This window comes from Eleutherodactylus coqui, chromosome 5, assembly GCF_035609145.1.
Source record: "Eleutherodactylus coqui strain aEleCoq1 chromosome 5, aEleCoq1.hap1, whole genome shotgun sequence".
NCBI lineage: Eukaryota > Metazoa > Chordata > Amphibia > Anura > Eleutherodactylidae > Eleutherodactylus > Eleutherodactylus coqui.
Window position 1 is genome coordinate 212,979,765 of NC_089841.1, and position 23,737 is coordinate 213,003,501.

A 23,737-nucleotide genomic window follows, 5' to 3' on the forward strand; every position below is an offset into this window, starting at 1 on the left:
TGATGTGTAAGTTTGTAGTACTACCTGTGGTGTTTGGACCACCTCTATATGCTTTCCAATATTGGTTGCCTAAGTTCACAGGTACTATGGTTGATAGTGGCATAGAAAACTGTGAGGAAACACTGGATGGCCTAGTATGCGGACGGAGTACAGCCGCATATGAGCCATGTTTCCTGCAGCCTTCTGTCAGCATATGTGATTGGATGGTGCTACCTGCTTCTTTCCATATGCCGATAGAAGTTGGCCCCCAATATATATGCTTTGTTACCAACCAAACTAACACCACTAGTATGTATAATCTCACCACTCCATTATCTGGATGTTTACAAAACATATCGGTGATACATTGGTTTACAGAAACTTACACCTTTTTGCCAGATGCTGAAGCTTCATTAAGGTACTACTGGCACCCAGATGCTATCCCTATGTCAAATCTGACTGCATGCTACGGTAGAATTGTAAGACTATTGAAAGATACTGAACACCTTCAAAAGAATTTGGATGTTACTAACCTCTCCCTTATGAAATCATAAAACAAACTGTATGGGTCGGAAATGCATTGGTCAGCATAGGTACTAAGATCCAGGTAGATACAGAGTATCACTGGTATGATATTTTTGCTGGATGGTCACCTACTGCTGGAAAGATGATGGATTTTATGTTTCACTCATTACTAATACTATTTATTTTGTTCATTCTTTTGAGTCTTTGCAATTTCTGGACATTCTGTGGAATACGGAGACAAGCAAATTATCTGGAATCGCTCCCTCTACAATATCGTTGAAACAGTCAGAGCAACAACAGTGGGGATCTGGCAAAGAAGACAATAAAGAAAGACCAACAGGGGTGGCTTAGAACCCTTGAAAGTACCACTATAAAGGCTCTTTTCAAGATGGACTGTTTCAAATGGGGGATTGTAAAGGCTATGCACAGCAAGATTGCATTGTTACAGGAATGGAAATAGAGACTAGTACTCAGCTAAAGTATATATCACTTGCATTCTTTCCTTATCTTCTGTTGCACTGTTCAAAGGTCAGTGTGCAGCAGTGTCCAGTAAAGACAGTGCTTTAATGATTAACTGCTATCTATGTAAAAGCATATGACTGACAGAAATGTACACATATTGACAATAGACCACTCTCCTTAAACATACTATATAAAAGAATATGTTTTTGCTTTTAGACACAGTCCTGATTTCTGTGTCCATTGCTTTCTCACGGCGGCCGCCATAACCACCTCTGATTTGGAGCCTCACAGCTATTGACAGAACTATTTAATTTCCCTAACAAACTATTCATTCCAATTCCAATTCAATTATTTCTTAATCTATGAAGGGCTCCAAAGGAGGGACACGTACTGAGAGCCAGTAGAGAGAGGAGAAGCAGATTGTGGTTTTGTAGTATCACCACAAGATCTTCTTCTTCACTCTCATGTTTGCTCCTCACACACTTGTCTACAGAAATTCTCCTGTGCGTCCTCCATAGTCTGGAATTCACTATCCCAAATGATCAAACTTCTCCCCACTTTTAAAACCTTCAAAAATAACCTTAAAACTAGAGATGAGCGAGCACCAAAATGCTCGGGTGCTCGTTACTCGGGACGAAATTTTCGCAATGCTCGAGGGTTCGTTCCGAGTAACGAACCCCATTGAAGTCAATGGGCGACCCGAGCATTTTTGTATATCGCCGATGCTCGCTAAGGTTTTCATTTGTGAAAATCTGGGCAATTCTACAAAGTGATGGGAACGACACAGATTAGGATAGGGCAGGCGAGGGGCTACATGGTGGGCTGCATCTCAAGTTCCCAGGTCCCACTAATAAGCCACAATAGTGGCAAGAGTGCCCCCCCCTGCACTGTCAGCGTAAAGATCGTTCTCCTCTGCCATAGCTGTAACAGCTGTGGCAGAGAAGAACGATGTTTGCCCATTGAATTCAATGGAGCCAGCAATAAAGCAGGTTCCACTGAAAGCAATGGGCTGCCGGCGATCGCAGGATGAATTGTCGGGAAGGGGCTAAATATATAACCCCTTCCCTGCAATTCATCCAGAAATGTGTTACAATAAAAATATATACTGGCGTATAAGGCGACGGGGCGTATAAGACGACCCCCCAACTGTCACCTTATACGCCGGGAATACAGCGGAGCAAAGAATAAAAATCATTACTTACTTCTTCTGACGTTCTGCGCCGCTCCTGCAGGCTGTTGCTCCCTCCTGGTCCACGGCAGAGTATTGCTTTCTGGAGGCAGGGCTTGAAATCCCCGCCTCCAGAAACACAGCCAATCACAGCCATTCAATGACATCATTGTCATTGGCTGTGATTGGCTGAAGGCACGTGTGTTTCTGGAGGCAGGGATTTAAAGCCCTTCGTAGAGAAATCAATGCTCTGCCGGGAACCAGGAGGGAGCAACAGCCTGCAAACACCAGGAGGAAGTGACAGCCTGCAGTAGCGCCGCAGAACGTCAGAAGAAGTAAGTAATGATTTTTATTCTTTGCTCCACTGTATTGCCGGCGTATAAGGTGACAGTTGGGGGGTCGTCTTATACGCCCGGTCGCCTTATACGCCGGTATATATTTTTATTGTAACACATTTCTGGATGAATTGCAGGGAAGGGGTTATATATTTAACCCCTTCCCGACAATTCATCCTGCGATCGCCGGCAGCCCATTGCTTTCAGTGGAACCTGCTATATTGCTGGCTCCATTGAATTCAATGGGCAAACATCATTCTTCTCTGCCACAGCTGTTGCAGCTGTGGCAGAGAAGAAGGATTTGTCTTCTATATGTTCTCAATGGGGTCGGCGCTGCTGCCGCCGGCCCCATTGAGCGCATATAGAGAAGATTTATGGCCTTAAGAAGGACCGTTGGGGTTCTTGAAACCTAAAATACTCCTAACACTCTCCCTATAGCAGCTCCAACACGATAGCACTTTCCCTGAACTAATGTCAGAATGCATCCGTAGCGAGCCGCGGGAGGGGCAGATTTCAATACTCGGGTGACACCTAATCTCGCCAGCCACTCACTGCAGGGGGGTGGTATAGGGCTTGAACGTTGCAGGGGGAAGTTGTAATGCCTTCCCTGTCTTTCTATTGGCCAGAAAAGCGCGCAAATTTCTCAGGGAAGAAAGTGAAAGTAACCCGAACATCACGTGGTGCTCGTTACGAGTAACGAGCATCTCGAACACCCTAATACTCGAACGAGTATCAAGCTCGGACGAGTACGTTCGCTCATCTCTACTTAAAACCCATTTCTTCAGAAAAGCTTACAGCCCAGGATAGCCCTGCTGCCACCACATTACTATATGAGCAGCTTCTACCCTCACCTTCTGGGCAGGGCCTTCTTCAACACAATCCAGAAAACATCAATTTATTAGGGCAATATTTTGAAAAACAGTTTTGAAGAGCCGCCACAAGCACCAAAATCATCTTGTATTTTTCCTGATATATTAATAAATATATGGTCTGAAAAGTCTCTCAAGCTATGATAGAACTTTTTGTCGTTTGTCTACAATACAAAAGCCAATGTGTTACTTAAGTATAAACTTTATTACATATGAAAGAAATGCAAGTGTCCCTTAAATTTGCCATTGAGTACCTTCTTTTGTTGATGTAGATAATAATACGTTTGCAGACTAGAGAGTCAAGATTAATAGCATATATTTATATGAGTTACTTTCTTCACATTACTACATTGTATTGAAGATAATGAAGATTCTTTCAATTTTTTTTCGCCATTCATTTCTACCACAGGATTATTCATCATAGCCACAGAGGGCAACAAGAACAGTCTGATAGTTCCCGCTTGTTTCATCCTGAAATGGAAAAAATATGCTTGATTACTAAAGACATGATTACTAAAAACATAGCAATTATGTTAACCACTTAATGACCAATCTGTTTTGGGATGTATCAATCACTTTTACTGTTTTTATTTCATTGCCCCCATTCCAAGAGCCATAACTTTTTGAAATGTTTTCATTGACACAGCTGTCTATGGAGAAGGTCAGTGTTGGAGGGTTATTACTTCTGTTGAGCTGCCTGTCCTAAGTTATTGGGCAGTGCATGGGAAAATTTTAAAGCAGGTAAGCATAATGGTGATGATAGTTGTGTCAGCGGGAGCCAGGTGACAAGCACGGATCTGCAGAGGTGAGGTGGGTGATGTAATTCACAGTCACTCCCTTACTAAAAGGGCTGTGCTTATCTGCTGGGGCTGGGCTTCCCTTCCTGTCTGCACAATCGCTAACCTTTCGCTCCGCCTCCTCCAGTCCAGTTGAGTGCCCCATGCACCTATATGACTAGGACACAAACATAGGGCAGGGTGCACACAACTGGATGATGTCAGAGAAGGAGGAGAATAAGCAGCAGTAGATCCTGTTCAGATCTGCCAGGTTAGCCTGCTAAGGAAGGTGCACACAATAGTTTACCGCCAATGCCAGGTATTCATCAAAAATCACCCACAGCTGTTATGTGCCAGATTCACCTTTCGAACAGTGCAGTGAGCTGATCTGGGGGTCTGATAATTTTTTTTAAAGGCAATGTGTCACCGGGTTCATGCTGAGCAAACCACAAGCAGCATGAATTCAGGACAAGAATGTACACTCACTATATCCATGAATAGTTTATTCTGAAACGCTACATTACACTTGATATATACTTAGAAGTTTGATTCCGAATGGCACACCGAGTCACGGGGACGGCATTGCATCAACTAGAGTGACAGCTCTCTCCCCGTTTGTGTATATGGAAAGAGCTGTTCCTCAGGATGATCAAGGTGGAAAGAGGCAGGCATAATGCCATCCCCATGACTTGAAGTGCCTTTCGGACAGTTTCCTTTAATTATACTGGTCTGGGCCTGGTGAGAATCCGAGAACTGGAGCATGCTGCCGTTAAGGTATGTGAAACACAAGTGTATTATGGCCACATTTCTTCATACGTAATAAGGGTGAATGTTGTTAACTGACTTTGGACATCCTGACCTGAACTCACTGCTCATAGTTTGGGTCATGATACCCATGGTAAGGCCGGACAGTCGGCCATATTACAAACACATAAATGCAGTTGTAATACACTTGTGTGTTACTAGCCTACATTTATATTCATACAAGCATCCACATCAGTAAATACAATGTTGAGTCCACGTCACGATGTTACACATGACTGCTTTTTTTCGGTCATACGCTTTTCAAATCCTTAATTTATGGAAAATTTATGGTGTTAGTTACCATTCAAGTGAATGGAACACATTAGGTATTTGGGGCCCCCTTTTAATTTTGCCCAGAGACACGCTTTGTCTAAAACCAGCCTTTTTAGTGACGTTTTGTCTTTTAATGGCATCATTTTGTGGTTTATATAACATTTACAATTTGGGGGGGTAGGTGGAAAAAATTGAACTTTTTGGGGTTTTACTTTTACATAGTCTTCCATATGGTATAAATAACATGGTATCATTTTCTGGGTCAGCATTTTTTTTGTCACCGCAGTGTAAGAATTATAACATTTTTAGATTTTTATCAACAGAGCTGTATGAGGGCTTGTATTTTGTGGTATGATCTATAGCTTTCATTTATAACATATTTGGTAACATATTTTTATTACGTTTTATTTCATTTTTTTGGAGACAACATGAACAAAAAACTGCTATCCTAGCAATGTTTTTGGTTATTTTTTAATGGCATTTACTGTGCACTTTAAATGACATCATGTCTACTAGTCAGTATAATTACGGAGATGACAAATTTACAAAGTTATAAATAGCTATAGTTGTTTATCTTTTATTGCTTTTGACTGAGCTGTTTTGGGGTTTGTTTTTTTTGTGGGACAAACTGTAGTTTTTATTGGTATCATATTATGCTTCAAACAACTATTTGATTGCTTTTTATTCTATTTTTTGGGAGGTGATAGATGCAAAATTAGACATTTAGACTTTTTTTTCTATTAAATACCATTTTATGTTATTGTACTAATTCAGTTTTTTTTTCCCATTTATTAGACTGGGCTAACACGGCCATATGCGGAATCGATTTGCAGAGGCCCACAGTGGATTCCACTTGTTAGTTCGGCCATTACCTGCATACGGCTATGTAATGTACTGAAAATACCAATGCAGGAGGTCATGCGCAGTACATCTTTTTTTTTTGCTAGTTTACATTTCCCGTGTTGTTGCTTAGCAATGACATGAATTCCCAAAGACCATACGCAATGTAATTGTGTATGGGCTGCAGATATATATTTGTGACCATAGAGAACAATGGGCTCTATGTTGTGGATTTCCGCAGTAAAATAGAACATGCTGCATTCTATTTTCTGCAGGAAAATAGTGAGCTGAATTGTGTAATCCAATGCATTTGAATGTATTATTATGGATCAAACACTCGCGGAATCCGCAATTCCTATCCGGTCATGTGAAATGGGCCTTATTGTTATTATTACTGCAGTAGTAATATACATAAGGAGGGAGGGAAAGTTTTTTATGTTTTTTTTAAGGTGCTTTTAACACTTTTTTAAATTTACTTTTAGTTTTATTTTATTACCGCTACAGAACTTTGAACTTCAGTCATATCGATCACTCATATAATACACTGCAATATTTCTGTATTATATCAGACTATTATACTTTAACTCTGACAGAGCCTAATAGGCTCCTGTAAATGGCACACCCAGAGGCCTTTGTTAAGCCTTCAACTGCCAAAGAAACCCACCGTCACCCCACATTTGCATCATGGGGGCCATGGACTATGCAGGAAGCCTCGACTCTCTGAAAACTACTTAGATGATGTGGTCAGCATTAACCATCACAAGCCAAGCTCCTCTTATAGCGCTTCTTCTGCTATATTGTAAAAAGGTCTATTAATTAGAATAAAACCCAATATGCCATTTTACAGAGGCCACTAACGGGCTTTATTCCGATAGATGCGTCCTTTTACAGTTAATTGCCTCTTACAGTTTGATAGTGGATGAAATGCCTGATTTTGTCTGTTCTGATTTGTAAAGTGCTATGGTTACACATAAGAAAGAATTGGTGAACACAAAGGTATCAGCCCCCACTCCTCCACCACCATTTACATTAGATGAATGTGCATATTATTTTAATAAAGCAGCTTAAGATGTGACCGGACAGATGAAAGAAAATCATCCTTTCTGTCTGATACATCCGACATAAAGGAAATATGCAGAAGCCCCCACAGACATTAGATTGCTGTCCAGATCCTAATAAAATGGACGAGATCTGCTGACAAAAATAATGTTTATGGGCATTTTTACTATTTGTGAGCAACTCCATGAGCAACTTAACATTCAGTAAATATACTATTAAAAGAATACAAAAATGAAAATGTATACCATGAGAGATTCACGTAGGGATTTGCCAGTGAGCTTCTTGAACTGAGCTTTAATGTCTTTCATGTCAATTTCATGCCGTGAAACCATTATCCTGTTGGTTATTTTGTCTCGAATTCCCCAGCCCTATGAGAAGATGATATTAGGATGGTTAAGAAAGCATGTTTCTGAATCATTGTTCTTAAGTTATTCTTCCAAAGAATAAACAGTCCGTATATCATTACAAATTACTGTAATTTCATCCAAAAGAATTACACTGAGCAAAAAAGTACAGGTCGAATGCAAGTTCAAGTGACCCTCTGCCACCCATGTCCTGTTTACTAATGAAGTGCAGAAAATATGATTTGAACTGTGATTGAAGGAGTTGTCAGGTTTAGAAAATCAGGGAATGCTGAATCAGTAGAGACGTGTCCCTAATCATTAAGCCAGAGTATGCGCTCTGTGCATTTTATTTCTATTAAGCCCCTACTAGTCACATTAAAATGATCAAAACCCTCCTGAAAATGTCACTTTTTTACTTTAAATTTAAAATTTATATTTAAAAATAAATATAGTTGGCACATAAATCAACTGCCTTAAATGTATTTAACCCATTATTGACAACATAATTAATTTTAGTCTTAAGATCAAGTCATTTTTATTTGTATGTTCCAGTGGTCATAGGATTTTTATCTTTCATTTCTGTATGAGCCCTTGTATTTGTGGTATAACACTATGTGCGGGAAGGATAGAGCAAGTCCTATCTTTTCTCATCTGTACTATTAACTAATGAAAACAAAACCATTGAAATCAATGTTTTTGTCTTGTCCCATTATGGGGCTGTGATTATCATGGCTGCATAACGGGACTAAATTGTGAAGAAGCCCTAAGTCTTTTTTTTTTTGAGGGGAAGGGGATGTGCAAAAGAAATCCAACAATTTCATCATTGTTTTTGGAGATGTATTTTCTACAGTGTTCAGTATATAGTATAGATAATATGTCAAATTTATTCTACAAGATTTTATGATAATGATGATACCAAATTTATATATATTTTTTATGTTTTACTACTTTTCCACATTAGAAACACTTATACAACTACATAAACAGAAAAGTAAAAATGTATAAAGGCTTGTAGTTTTTATAGGTACCATATTGGGTTAGATACGACTTTTTGATTACTTTTTGTTGTTATGATTACAATATTACCAAACTTAACATAGTAACATAGCAACAATATGTAAGGCTGGAAAAAATATATGTCCATCCAGGTATTATCCTGTATCCTGTAGTATCCTATTATCCTTCCTCTCTTTCACCTGCAATGTTGATCCAAAGGAAGGCAAAAAACACTAATGAGGTAGAATCCAATTTTCCTCATTTAGGGTGCATTCACACGAACGTATATCGGCTCGGTTTTCACGCCGAGCCGATATACGTCGTCCTCATCTGCAGAGGGGGGAGGATGGAAGAGCCAGGAGCTGGAACTGAGGTCCCGCCCCTCCCCTCTGCCTCGTCTCCGCCCCATTTGCAACGGGGAGAGGCGGGCTGGGGGCGGGGCTAAGTGCCGAGAATTAGCCCCGCCCCCGTCCCACCTCTCCCCTTTGCAAATAGTGCAGAGGGGCAGAGAGGAGGCAGAGAGGCGGGCGGGAGCTCAGTTCCTGCTCCTGGCTCTTCCATCCTCCCCCCCTCTGCACACTAGGATGACGTATATTGGCTCGGCGTGAAAACCGAGCCGATATACCTTCGTGTGAATGCACCCTTAGGATAAAAAATTCCTTCTTGATTCCAACTGGAAGAATCCCCGGATCAACAACCCTTTTGAAGATATTAATGATTATAACAGGAAATATTGTATTGCTCAAGAAAGTTGTCCAGGCCCCTCTTGAACTCTTTTATCAAATTTCCCATCACTACGTACTCAGGCAGAGAGTTCCATAGTCTCAGTGCTCTTACACTAAAGAGCCCACTTCTATGGCAGTTTAGAAACCTTCTTTCCTCTAGATGCATAGCAATTCATCTTGTTTTACTACTTTTCCACAGTAGAAACATTTATACAAAAGCACTGAAAGCATTTTAACTTTTCTATTTATGTAGCTGTGTAAAGGCTTGTCTATTCCAAGACCAGTTGTAGTTTTATAGGTACCATAGTTGGGTAGATATGACTTTTTGATTACTTTTTATTTTTGTTTTTAGGAGGACAGCTAAACAGAAAATGGATATCCTGACAGCATTGTGTTTTTTTGCAGCATTTACAGTTAATTTTATAGTACAGATTGTTACAGATGCAGAGATAACAATTATGTGCAGTTCATGTTATCCCCTCCCCTGGGATCATCTCGAGTCATACAGTGGGGGCAGTATGCTGACAGATCCTTTTCCTCTCTATGTTCATTGCTCACTGCTTCCCCCTCCCTTACTCGGCATGGGCAAAAGTGATGACTGCAAGTTTAGTACATGCAACTCCCACTCCAATCTCGTTTATCTCTGTGTAGAACAGGGCTATAGATGCAATTTTGGTCTCATTTGAAAATGTATCTCTAGTCCCAATCTAGATAGAAATAGAATCATTAAAATAGTGCCCTCCCCTTGCCTAATTGGTGCTCAGGTTAAATTGTGAGGTCCTTGCCTCCAAACACGAGCACTGTTTGGGAAAAAATGTTAGGTGGTTAATTATTACAGTATCATGTTGATGAAAATAACATGCATTTGACTGACCTTCATTGCAAGATGTAACTTTTCAGCAAAGTATCCTGGTTTGCTTACAGCAACTTTCACTATATGTGAAAATGAAAATTACATTCTTAACATTGACAATTTAAAAGCAACAGTTTTGACTAAAAATCAATATTAAGACTCTAACTTTAAATAATATTACTAATTAAACTTATTTTATTATTAATTTAATATTCTAATATTTCTAATTACGATTTTAACTTTAACCAATGTTGGTAAAATTCTAACTTTAACATTAACTAGATAACTTTGTAATATAGCATGCAATGGGGGCATGCTCCTTTTTTCTTTTTGATTCATACAAAAGGTCTAGATGCCTCTGTATGAAATCAGAGCCATATAGAGGCATAGAGAGGCAGAATAGGGCACCGTAGAAATTTATGGATGCATGATTAGGATTACATGCAATTTGGAGGTTGTAAGGACCTGTTATACATTTATAAGCATACGCCCTTATTTTGATTTCACAAGCCATAATGTGAGGGCCCAACTCGCATCGGACAGCACATAGACACTGTACACTGACATGCATTAGCATGTTGTATTTCTCTTCAACAAAACGGACAGGAATAGGGCATGTCATGAATTTTCTCACAAGGACCATTGATCCGTATGCAAAAAACATCCATGTCCATGGCATTATAGGCCATAATGGGACTGTAAGCTGTCCATGGATTAACATGGACAACTTGCGGCCACAAATATGCCAGTGTACTGGAGCCCAGTACTTAAAAGAATGTACTTTTAAGTATCGCATTTCAAACTTCCATTGGTTCCATATTCTTCTAGCTGATTTGTAAATGTCCTTTCAACCTCTTTTACACAGTAGTATTTTGATCAGTATTGCTGCAGTATTTGCAAGTCAAGAAATCAAGAAAAAAAAGCCTACAAAGTGAAAAAAAATATTTAAAAGATTTTCCCCTTTTTTGATTATGTTCCTGGTTTTGACTTACGACTAGAGATGAGCGAACACCAAAATGTTCGGGTGTTCGTTATTCGAAACGAACTTCCCGCGATGTTCGAGGGTTCGTTACGAATAACGAACCCCATTGAAGTCAATGGGCGACCAGAACATTTTTGTATTTCGCCGATGCTCGCTAAGGTTTTCATGTGTGAAAATCTGGGCAATTCAAGAAAGTGATGGGAACGACACAGCAACGAATAGGGCAGGCGAGGGGCTACATGTTGGGCTGCATCTCAAGTTCACAGGTCCCACTATTAAGCCACAATAGCGGCAAGAGTGGGCCCCCCCCCCTCCCAAAAACTTTTACTTCTGAAAAGCCATCATTAGCATGGCATACCTTTGCTAAGCACCACACTACCTCCAACAAAGCACAATCACCGCCTGCATGACACTCCACTGCCACTTCTACTGGGTTACATGCTGCCCAACCGCCCCCCCCCTCCCCCCCACAGCGCACACCAAAGTGTCCCTGCGCAGCCTTCGGCTGCCCTCATGCCACACCACCCTCATGTCTATTTAGAAGTGCGTCTGCCATGAGGAGGAACCACAGACACACACTGCAGAGGTTGGCATGGCTAGGCAGCGACCCTCTTTAAAAGGGGCGGGGCGATAGCCCACAATGCTGTACAGAAGCAATGAGAAATAGAATCCTGTGCCACCGCCATCAGGAGCTGCACACGTGGGCATAGCAATGGGGAACCTATGTGCCACACACTATTCATTCTGTCAAGGTGTCTGCATGCCCCAGTTAGACCGGGCTTTTTAATTCATAGACACAGGCAGGTACAACTCCCTATTGTGAAGTCCCTGTCGACCGACAGCATGGGTGGCTCCCTGGAACCCACCGGCGGTACACAAAAATATCCCATTGCATTGCCCAACACAGCTGAGGTAGTAATGTCGTGCGTAATACAGGTGGGCTTCGGCCCACACTGCATGCCCCAGTCTGACTGGGGTTCTTTAGAAGTGGACACATGTAGGTTAAACTCCCTGTGGACCCACAGCATGGGTGGGTGCCAGGAAGCCACCGGCGGTACATAAATATATCCTATTGCATTGCCCAACACAGCTGAGGTAACATCAGCTGGAATGCAGGTGGGCTAAAAATTAATTTGATTACACTGTAGGCGAGGGCCCACAAAAATTGCTGTATCAACAGAACTAATGTACATCCCAAAAATTGGCCATGGCCAGCCAAGAGGGCAGGTGAAACCCATTAATCGCTTTGGTTAATGTGGCTTAAGTGGTAACTAGGCCTGGAGGCAGCCCAGTGTAACGAAAAATTGGTTCAAGTTACAGTTCCAACGCTTTTAAGCGCATTGAAACTTTTAAAAATTGTTTAGAAAAATTATTTGAGTGAGCCTTGTGGCCCTAAGAAAAATTGCCCGTTCAGCGTGATTATGTGAGGTTTCAGGAGGAGGAGCAGGAGGAGGAGGAGGAATATTAGACACAGATTGATGAAGCAGAAATGTCCCCGTTTTGGATGGTGAGAGAGAACGTAGCTTCCATCCGCGGGTGCAGCCTACGTATTGCTTACGTATCGCTGCTGTCCGCTGGTGGAGAAGAGAAGTCTGGCGAAATCCAGCCTTTGTTCATCTTGATGAGTGTTAGCCTGTCGGCACTGTCGGTTGACAGGCGGGTACGCTTATCTGTGATGATTCCCCCAGCCGCACTAAACACCCTCTCCGACAAGACGCTAGCCGCAGGACAAGCAAGCACCTCCAGGGCATACAGCGCTAGTTCAGGCCATGTGTCCAGCTTCGACACCCAGTAGTTGTAGGTGGCAGAGGCGTCACGGAGGACGGTCGTGCGATCGGCTACGTACTCCCTCACCATCCTTTTCAGTGCTCCCGCCAACTCAGCCTTGACTGGGGAGCGGTGACACAGTCTTGGTGGGGAGCCATAAAGCTGTCCAGGCCCTTAAAGACTGTTGCACTGCCTGGGATGTACATGCTGCTCGATCTCCGCACCTCCCCTGCTACCTTGCCCTCGGTACTGCGCCTTCTGCCACTAGCGCTGTCGGCTGGGAATTTTACCATTAGCTTGTCCGCAAGGGTCCTGTGGTATAGCAACACTCTCGAACCCCTTTCCTCTTCGGGAATGAGAGTGGGCAGGTTCTCCTTATAGCGTGGGTCGAGCAGTGTGTACACCCAGTAATCCGTTGTGGCCAGAATGCGTGCAACGCGAGGGTCACGAGAAAGGCATCCTAACATGAAGTCAGCCATGTGTGCCAGGGTACCAGTACGCAACACATGGCTGTCTTCACTAGGAAGATCACTTTCAGGATCCTCCTCCTCCTCCTCCTCCTCCTCAGGCCATACACGCTGAAAGGATGACAGGCAATCAGCCGGTGTACCGTCAGCAGCGGGCCAAGCTGTCTCTTCCCCCTCCTCCTCATCCTCCTCATGCTCCTCCTCCTCCTCCTGTACGCGCTGAGAAATAGACAGGAGGGTGCCCTGACTATCCAGCGGCATACTGTCTTCCACCGCCCCCGTTTCCGAGCGCAAAGCAGCTGCCTTTATGGTTTGCAGGGAATTTCTCAAGATGCATAGCAGAGGAATGGTGACGCTAATGATTGTAGCATCGCCGCTCACCACCTGGGTAGACTCCTCAAAATTACCAAGGACATGGCAGATGTCTGCCAACCAGGCCCACTCTTCTGAAAGGAATTGAGGAGGCTGACTCCCACTGCGCCGCCCATGTTGGAGTTGGTATTCGACTATAGCTCTATGCTGTTCATAGAGCCTGGCCAACATGTGGAGCGTAGAGTTCCACCGTGTGGGCACGTCGCACAGCAGTCGGTGCACTGGCAGCTTAAAGTGATGTTGCAGGGTGCGCAGGGTGGCAGCGTCCGTGTGGGACTTGCGGAAATGTGCGCAGAGCCGGCGCGCCTTTACGAGCAGGTCTGACAAGCGTGGGTAGCTTTTCAGAAAGCGCTGAACCACCAAATTAAAGACGTGGGCCAGGCATGGCACGTGCGTGAGGCTGCCGAGCTGCAGAGCCGCCACCAGGTTACGGCCGTTGTCACACACGACCATGCCCGGTTGGAGGCTCAGCGGCGCAAGCCAGCGGTCGGTCTGCTGTGTCAGACCCTGCAGCAGTTCATGGGCCGTGTGCCTCTTATCGCCTAAGCTGAGTAGTTTCAGCACGGCCTGCTGACGCTTGCCCACCGCTGTGCTGCCACACCGCGCGACACCGACTGCTGGCGACATGCTGCTGCTAACACATCTTGATTGCGAGACAGAGGAGGAGGAGGAGGAGGAGGGTGCTTTAGTGGAGGAAGCATACACCTCCGCAGATACCACCACCGAGCTGGGGCCCGCAATTCTGGGGGTGGGTAGGACGTGAGCGGTCCCAGGCTCTGACTCTGTCCCAGCCTCCACTAAATTCACCCAATGTGCTGTCAGGGAGATGTAGTGGCCCTGCCCACCTGTGCTTGTCCACGTGTCCGTTGTTAAGTGGACCGTGGCAGTAACCGCGTTGGTGAGGGCGCGTACAATGTTGCGGGAGACGTGGTCGTGCAGGGCTGGGACGGCACATCGGGAAAAGTAGTGGCGACTGGGAACTGAGTAGCGCGGGGCCGCCGCCTCCATGATACTTTTGAAGGACTCAGTTTCCACAACCCTATACGGCAGCATCTCAAGGCTGATGAATTTTGCTATGCGGACGGTTAACGTTTGAGCGTGCGGGTGCGTGGCAGCGTACTTGCGCTTGCGCTCCAACAGTTGCGCAAGCGACGGCTGGACGGTGCGCTGAACTACACTGCTGGATGGGGCCGAGGACAGCGGAGATGAGGGTGTGGGTGCAGGCCATGAGGCGGTAGTGCCTGTGTCCTGAGAGGGGGGTTGCATCTCAGTGGCAGGTTGGGGCACAGGGGGAGAGGCAGGGGTGCAAACCGGAGGCGCTGAACGGCCTTCGCCCCACCTTGTGGGGTGCTTGGCCATCATATGTCTGCGCATGGTGGTGGTGGTGAGGCTGTTGGTGTTGGCTCCCCGGCTGAGCTTTGCGCGACAAAGGTTGCACACCACTGTTCGTTGGTCGTCAGGCGTCTCTGTGAAAAACTGCCAGACCTTAGAGCACCTCGGCCTCTGCAGGGTGGCATGGCGCGAGGGGGCGCTTTGGGAAACAGTTGGTGGATTATTCGGTCTGGCCCTGCCTCTACCCCTGGCCACCGCACTGCCTCTTGCAACCTGCCCTGCTGATGCCCTTGACTCCCCCTCTGAAGACCTGTCCTCCTGAGTAAGCGTTGCACACCAGGTGGGGTCAGTCACCTCATCGTCCTGCTGCTCTTCCTCCGAATCCTCTGTGCGCTGCTCCCTCGGACTTACTGCCCTTACTACTACCTCACTGCAAGACAACTGTGTCTGATCGTCATCGTCCTCCTCACCCACAGAAAGTTGTTGAGACAGTTGGCGGAAGTCCCCAGCCTCTTCCCCCGGACCCCGGGAACTTTCGAATGGTTGGGCATCAGTGACGATAAACTCCTCTGGTGGGAGAGGAACCGCTGCTGCCCAATCTAAGCAGGGGCCCGAGAACAGTTCCTGGGAGTGTTCCCGCTCCTGAGCAGGTGTCATTGTAGTGGAGTGAGGAGGCTGGGAGGAAGGAGGAGCAGCAGACAGAGGATTCGGATTTGCAGCAGTGGACGGCGCAGAACTGCGTGTTGACGATAGGTTGCTCGAAGCACTTTCTGCCATCCAGGACAGGACCTGCTCACACTGCTCATTTTCTAATAACCGTCTCCCGCGTGGACCCATTAATTGGGCGATGAATGTGGGGACGCCAGAAACGTGCCTCTCTCCTAATCGCGCAGCAGTCGGCTGCGACACACCTGGATCAGGAGCTCGGCCTGTGCCCACACCCTGACTTGGCCCTCCGCGTCCTCGGCCGCGTCCACGTCCTCTAGGTCTACCCCTACCCCTCAGCATGCTGTATTACCAGTGATTTGATTTCACAGGCAGGAAATAAATTGGCGCAAGACTGCAGGCCGAATATAATTTTTTCCCTTTTTTGAAGACGAAAGGCCCCACTGCCTCTAGTGAATGAATAATCTAAGTTTAATAACTGTGCTGTGGCCCTGCTAATGTGTCACAGAACGTGAGGGTAGCAGAGTTATTATAACTCTGGCAGAGCAGGTATTTTTTTCCCAATTAAGGAAAGCAAATGACGAAGCCAGCAGTAAACCGTAGCTGGGTGCGTCTGATTTTTAAACGTTGCACACGCAGCCGACACGTGTCCACCGCCCTTAGGACGGACAGAGGCAGGACAAATAGAATTATTTTCAGTTTTTTTCTACCAAAAGGCAGCACTGCGTATATTCAATGAACATGAGAAGTTTAATAACTGTGCTGTGGCCCTGCTAATGTGTCACAGAACTTGAGGGTAGCAGAGTTATTAACTGTGGCAGAGCAGGTATTTTTTTTCCCAATTAAGGAAAGCAAATGGCGAAGCCAGCAGTAAACCGTAGCTGGGTGCGTCTGATTTTTAAACGTTGCACACGCAGCCGACACGTGTCCACCGCCCTTAGGACGGACAGAGGCAGGACAAATAGAATTATTTTCAGTTTTTTTCCACCAAAAGGCAGCACTGCGTATATTCAATGAACATGAGAAATTTAATAACTGTGCTGTGGCCCTGCTAATGTGGCACAGAACTTGAGGGTAGCAGAGTTATTAACTCTGGCAGAGCAGGTATTTTTTTTCCCAATTAAGGAAAGCAAATGGCGAAGCCAGCAGTAAACCGTAGCTGGGTGCGTCTGATTTTTAAATGTTGCACACGCAGCCGACACGTGTCCACCGCCCTTAGGACGGACAGAGGCAGGACAAATAGAATTATTTTCAGTTTTTTCCACCAAAAGGCAGCACTGCGTATATTCAATGAACATGAGAAGTTTAATAACTGTGCTGTGGCCCTGCTAATGTGGCACAGAACTTGAGGGTAGCAGAGTTATTAACTCTGGCAGAGCAGGTATTTTTTTTCCCAATTAAGGAAAGCAAATGGCGAAGCGAGCAGTAAACCGTAGCTGGGTGCGTCTGATTTTTAAACGTTGCACACGCAGCCGACACGTGTCCACCGCCCTTAGGACGGACAGAGGCAGGACAAATAGAATTATTTTCAGTTTTTTTCCACCAAAAGGCAGCACTGCGTATATTCAATGAACATGAGAAGTTTAATAACTGTGCTGTGGCCCTGCTAATGTGGCACAGAACTTGAGGGTAGCAGAGTTATTATAACTCTGGCAGAGCAGGTATTTTTTTTCCAAATTAAGGAAAGCAAATGGCGAAGCCAGGAGTAAAACGTAGCTGGGTGCGTCTGATTTTTAAACGTTGCACACGCAGCCGACACGTGTTCACAGCCCTTAGGACGGACAGAGGCAGGTCAAATAGAATTTTTTTCACTTGTTTTACAAGCAAAAGGCAGCACTGCGTATATTCTATGAATAATAACTGTGTTGTGGCCCTGCCTACACAATTCTTTCCCTGCAGTATCAATGCAGGGTGCAATGCTCTGCAGAGGCGATTTTGAGAAGAAAAAACATATGCAGCACAGCTAACAGCAGCCAGCACAGTACTGCACACGGTTAAATATGGCCCTAGAAAGGACCGTTGAGGTTCTTGAAGGCTACACTCACTCCTAACACTCTCCCTGCCTATGCAACACTTCTGTCCCTAATGCCGGGTGCAACGCTCTGCAGAGCCGATTTTGAGAGAAAAAAAAATTGCCACTGCTAACAGCAGCCAACACACAGCTATCAGTGGCCCTAATAAGGACCTTTGGGGGTCTTGAAGCCTACACTAACTACCAATTCTTTCCCTACAGCAGCTCCGGTACAAACAGCACTGTCCCTCATCTAACTCACACGGCATCTGAGGCGAGCCGCGGGAGGGGCCGACTTTTATATTAGGCGGACACCTGATCTCCCCAGCCACTCACTGCAGGGGGTGGTATAGGGCTTGAACGACGCAGGGGGAAGTTGTAATGCCTTCCCTGTCTTTCAATTGGCCAGAAAAGCGTGCTAACGTCTTAGGGAAGGAAGTGAAAGTAACCCGAACACCGCATGGTGTTCGTTACGAATAACGAACATCCCGAACACCCTAATATTCGCACGAATATCAAGCTCGGACGAACACGTTCGCTCATCTCTACTTACGACTACCTTAGCAAACTGCTGACCAGAATACTGCCGGTTGTTTGTAATTGCTTTATCAGGAAATGTCCTTAAATTGTGTCTATACAGAATATTGATTGTGCAATGCTATTCATAAACACTGCATCTGCTTATTTGTCTTGCATTTGTATATTTATTTAGCATTTTTTCCAGTTGAAGACAATAGTGAAAACAAAGCCACAATTAAAAAATATGCAGCGGCACATACCAATCGCCACCATGCAGCTCTCAATATCCCCTTTCAGACCCAAGTCCAGCGTCTTGTTTAGGTCATGCTTGCTGTACTTTGCATAGTTTCTACATACTGAAAAAAGGAATTTGTTGAAAATAAAAACCACCACTGTGTATAACATTTTATTATTTTCTACAATCACTGCATTCTGACAGTCAGAGCTTTCACATTTTTTTCCTGTTTTTATAGAAAGAGTTATATTTTTTTAAAGAAAATAATTATTCTGCCATTCGTGTTTTTTTTTTTCCTGTGGTTCATTTCTTACATTGTTCACCAAACTAGTTTTAAAAATACACTAAATCCATAATATGGGTCATTACTATTGTGGCAATGCCATACCTGTGTATTTTTGATATCTAGATGGTTAGACACATGTAAGGTTCTTCCTCTGTCAGCGAATCGGCACCCAGAATGGTGATGATTGGGTGCCAAGAGGCTACCAATGGAGTGACAGTGGGAGCCTCCACTCCATGTTTAACCACCTAGATGCCACAGTTGCTATTGATCACAACATCTAAGGAGCTTAACTGCCGGGATTGTACTTCTTTCAGAACATGGCCATTGAATCAAGATGTTAGCTGTATCTTATATTCAGCACCCATTACAGAAGACACGGGTACAGCTCCTCTGCCTGTGCCACCCACTGGATGCAGGTCCTTTTATGGAAAGGCACTGCTAAAATGGACATATAGTCACCATCATTTGTGTGAAGGAGTTAAAACAATATTCCACATACTTATGGCACATGCAGCTATGAGAACAACAGGCCTCATCAGTGTTGGCTTGCTGCATTGGTTGCAGTGGAGATGTAACTACACATCATTGAAACAGCTTTACATCAGCCAACGTCGGTCAATGAAGCTCTATTCTCCTAACAGTGCGAGTTGATATTGAATGTATAACTGCCTTATTTTTAGTATTATTACTATTATTACCTGTATTTATATGTGGAAAACTTCTCTGAGTCAAAATCTCTATGAATACAGACGCATCAACTTTTTTTGTATTTTCTCCTGCTTCATATAGTGCCTAGTGAAATATAAAACACATTTATGTATAGTAAGGTTATAAATCATAAAATATAAATAATATTAATTACACTGACTAATTTACCTTGGCATCTTTGTCAGCTACAGCTTCATCAACATAAGAGTCTTCACTGCGCGTCCCCTAAAACATAGTTAAGAAATTCCTTTTTTATTACTTATAAGGGCTCCCACCCACTAGCGTTTTTTTTCACTGCGAAATTCTCAGGTTTTTTTTTTCTACAGGAGGTCTATGGAACTTGTAATGTTAAAATCGCGATCGCGCAAAATCGCGATTTACCGCGAAATCGCGATTTTGCGCAATCGCGATTTTAGCTTTACAACTTCCATAGCCCAAAGACCCCTGCAGAAAAAAAAAACGCTGCGAATTTCGCAGTAAAAAAACGCTAGTGGGTGGGAGCCCTTAGGCCTTAGTCACACGGGCGTTTTTTCACGCGATTTGCGCATCGCATGACGGATGCGCATGCGCAAATCGCGTGACCGGCGCCGAAAAATCGGCCCAAAAATCGCCCGAAAATCTGCTCCTAGCCGCGTTTCATTAGAAACGGGCCGGAGCTGTCCAGCGCATTGCATTCAATGGAGCCGGCAATACAGCGGCTCCATTGAATGCAAGCGCTGCGGGCGTGCGCGGGGTTAATTGTCGGGAAGGGGTTAAATATATAACCCCTTACCTGCAATGCATCCTTAAATGTGAAAAAATAAAAAAAAAGGATGTACTCACCTGCTCCCGGCAGCTGGAGATCCCGGCGGTCGGCCTGCAGTGGGTGTGAAGGAGGTGTGACTCAGGCTTGCCCCTGATTGGCTCAGCGCTGAGCCAATCAGAAGCAAGTCTCAGTCACACCCATTCATGAATTCATGAATGGGTGTGACTGAGCTCAGCCTCTGATTGGCTCAGGCTGAGCCAATCAGGGGCAAGCCTGAGTCACACCTCCTTCACACCCACTGCAGGCCGACCGCCGGGATCTCCAGCTGCCGGGAGCAGGTGAGAACATCCTTTTTTTTTTTTTTTTCACATTTAAGGATGCATTGCAGGTAAGGGGTTATATATTTAACCCCTTCCCGACAATTAACCCCGCGCACGCCGGCAGCCCATTGCTTTCAATGGAGCGGCTGTATTGCCGCTCCATTGAATTCAATGGGCAAACATCGTTCTTCTCTGCCACAGCTGTTCCAGCTGTGGCAGAGAAGAATGATTTGTCTTCTATATGTTCTCAATGGGGTCGGCGCTGCTGCCGCCGGCCCCGTTGAGCGCATATAGAGAAGAGAACAGGAATCGCAGATCGCAGATAGGTGCGATCTGCGATTTCTGTTCTCTAATTTATCGGACGAGCGCATAAAAAGCGCTCATGTGTCCGATACCATTGCAAAGCAATGGTTTTAAAAAGTCGCCGGACGCATGCGCATGCGCAAATCGCGGCAATAAACGCCCGTGTGACTAAGCCCTTAGGTCTGATATTCCTTTCAAAGACAACAAATATGTAAGTATCATTAAGAGAATATTATATTAAACTAGAAAATATTCGACATGAGATACTAAAAATTGTTTTTATTACACATGTAAAAGCACTATTTATCAAAAGTAATATATACATATATAGGATGATATTCTGCAAACGAGGCCATTCACCCAATACTGAACAAGTTTTACTCATAATCATATTGATCCATTACATACCTGAAACACCTATCTATGCAGTAGGATTAATGGTAGCATTAGTCTAAGGCTTGTGTCACACTAACGTATTTGCGCCGCATTTTGCGTGTGCGAAATTAGTGTGCGCAATATGCAGTACATAGAACCTATTGATTTCAATTGATTTGCAATGAAAACCAAAGGCAGCGATCATAAAGTAATGGTATAACGTAGCAATATGCCATCACTTTATAAGATGGCAATATCCCTTTAATGTTCACTTTAAGAGCTCATTCGCATGAGCGCTGTGGGCACACAGAAAGCTCTTCTATAGAGGACAAAGGTTTCCTATAGAAGCGTTTACATGAAAGAATTTTAGACGCTCTTAATTCGCACACCTAGCAAGGATAGGACATGCGACTGCAAGGTGGCATCAATGCTCTATGGTGCATGCAAAGATAGGACCTGGCCCAGTGCATGCTTTCTATAGACTCCTATGAGAGCTGGATAACACGTAGCACACACCTCGGAACGTGTGAACGGGCTAAGTCAAGTAGCTGGAATTAACCTGTTCACGCGATCTTTAGTGCACACCCACAGCACTTGTGAGAAAAAGCCCCAACAGATCTTTCTGAAGAACTCTAATAATCAAAAAGTAGAATGTGATTCACTGTAAACCATCACCAAATGTACTCATATGGTGCAAATGAATTTATACAAATACTGTTGAAATCAATTGAAGCTCCAAAAATCTTTCTAGACTGAGGCTGAGGTTCTATATCAAGTAGCAGGATAAGGAGTTCGGCCAAGGTTGTCAAACTGATTTTCTTTTTTTTTCTGGACAACTTATCCAAAAATCATGGATAGCCAACATGTTTACGGACAAATTGGAAAACTATAATGAATAGTGAATATTTTTAAGTCATATACATCTATTACTCGAAAAGATGACTGAGGAAGGCAATGGCAAACCACCCCGCAAAAACAGTCTGCCAAGAAAGCGTCACAATGTGACGTCCCACTAGGAGTCAGTGCTTGCACCAAGGGACTTTACTTAAGACACTAATATGTGCTTATTGACAACATTTATTGTAAATTTTAAAATCACAATGACCTGTTCAAGTACCACCATCCTCAAAAAATTGCAGCTGAAATAAGTAAACAATATTTAGAAACCGTTAAGCAACCATGTGTTTGGTGCCTGACCCACTTCTCACCACTGGCCTAATGACAGTAGTATGGTCTGCCTTTATGCTGAGCATGCAACTATCATTTAGTCATGGACTATACCTTCAAGAGGGCCAGCAAAGCCTTTTGAAAATCGCCAGATGTATCATCAGTGATATCCTTTTCAAGATCAGATTTAAATGCTGAAAAACAAAAAAATATATCAGTTTTGCTATTTGAAAATGAAAAAGACTCATCAAAAAGTGCAATTCTCAACCTGCATTAGGCTACAAAAAATTATTGATATACCAAATGCTCAGCACTGAAAGAACTTTTTTTAATATACACCATCAGGGACGAGTTTTCCCAGCAAGTACTGAGGAAGAGGTTTACATACATTGAAACGTGTTCACAAGCTGGTTCTTATTAATAAACTAAGATTTCTTTTAGCAAAGACATATATGACAGCCATCTTTGTCTGAAGGTTGGACCATAGCCACCCCTCCAAAAAAGTTTTTTTTGTCTGTGAAAAAAACCCAATTGACCGCAAAATAGTCGTCAGAGCAAGATTTGGTGGCAACGGGCACTGAGGTTTCTATTTACATAGAAAGGCATATATTGAAAGGTTTTCATGTCTAAACTCCAAGATGTACAGCTCTTCTGACCCAAAAGCACAAGAGAAGTTGGTTCCAATATGCTCAAACCATATAAATAAGTCACAGAAGTTTTGTGGTTCTATTCTATAGAGCAGGGAAACCAAAATGGAACTTTTTGAGCCAGCGATCAGGAGTATTTCTGGAGGAAGAAGAATGAAGCTCATGATGAAAAGAACAATCATGCCTACAGTGAAAAATGACAGTGGCCCGATGATGCTCTAGGGCAGTGGTGATGAACCTATGGCACGCATGCCAGAGGCGGCATGCAGAGCCCTCCCTACTGGCACGCGTCGCCGTCAGACGCTCACCACGATAGTGAATACTGGCAGGGGCCACGGCTCCCCTGACAGCATTCAGTTATCAGCACTGCTATCTGCGCTGATCCTGGCACACACTGTGATGTCAGTGTGCAGCCGGGATCCTCCTCCCCCCTCCATCGATGTATCCTACTTGGTTCCACGAGATCAGAGAGAGGAGCCATCCGGAAGCACACCGACATCAGTGTGCACCTGTGATCAGCGCTGCTGGTAGTGCGCCGGGCTGAGGAGAAGCAGCGCTTCCATGAGAAGGAGGGGGTAAGTATGTGGGTCTCGGGGGGAATGGGGGCCACAGTAGAATGTCACTATTACACTGGGGCAGCTGTGGGATATCACTATTACTACTAGGGGCCACTGTGGGGTGTCACTATTATTACTGGGGGCCGCTGTGGGATGTCACTATTACTGCTGGGACCGCTGTGGGGGTCACTTATCAGGGGGGGGGCAATATTATCGCTGAGGCCACTGAGGAGGTCTTTATTATCACTGGGAGGGGCACTATTATAGCTG

General features: G+C 44.3%; 1 protein-coding gene across 1 annotated transcript in view; it reads right to left on the reverse strand.

The window, feature by feature from the left end:
- Positions 1 to 3,522: 3,522 nt before the first annotated feature.
- The window catches only part of LOC136628344 (annexin A1-like), a 41,098-nt gene continuing 20,883 nt past the window's right edge, over positions 3,523 to 23,737 (reverse strand). Inside the window, exons 7-13 of the mRNA XM_066604164.1 lie at positions 22,378 to 22,457; positions 19,522 to 19,578; positions 19,344 to 19,437; positions 18,385 to 18,480; positions 10,030 to 10,088; positions 7,336 to 7,458; positions 3,523 to 3,809 (exon numbers count right to left, since the gene is read on the reverse strand). Of these exons, the coding sequence (XP_066460261.1) occupies positions 3,750 to 3,809; positions 7,336 to 7,458; positions 10,030 to 10,088; positions 18,385 to 18,480; positions 19,344 to 19,437; positions 19,522 to 19,578; positions 22,378 to 22,457 (569 nt within the window). The 3' untranslated portion in view covers positions 3,523 to 3,749. The remainder of the gene's footprint in view (positions 3,810 to 7,335; positions 7,459 to 10,029; positions 10,089 to 18,384; positions 18,481 to 19,343; positions 19,438 to 19,521; positions 19,579 to 22,377; positions 22,458 to 23,737) is intronic.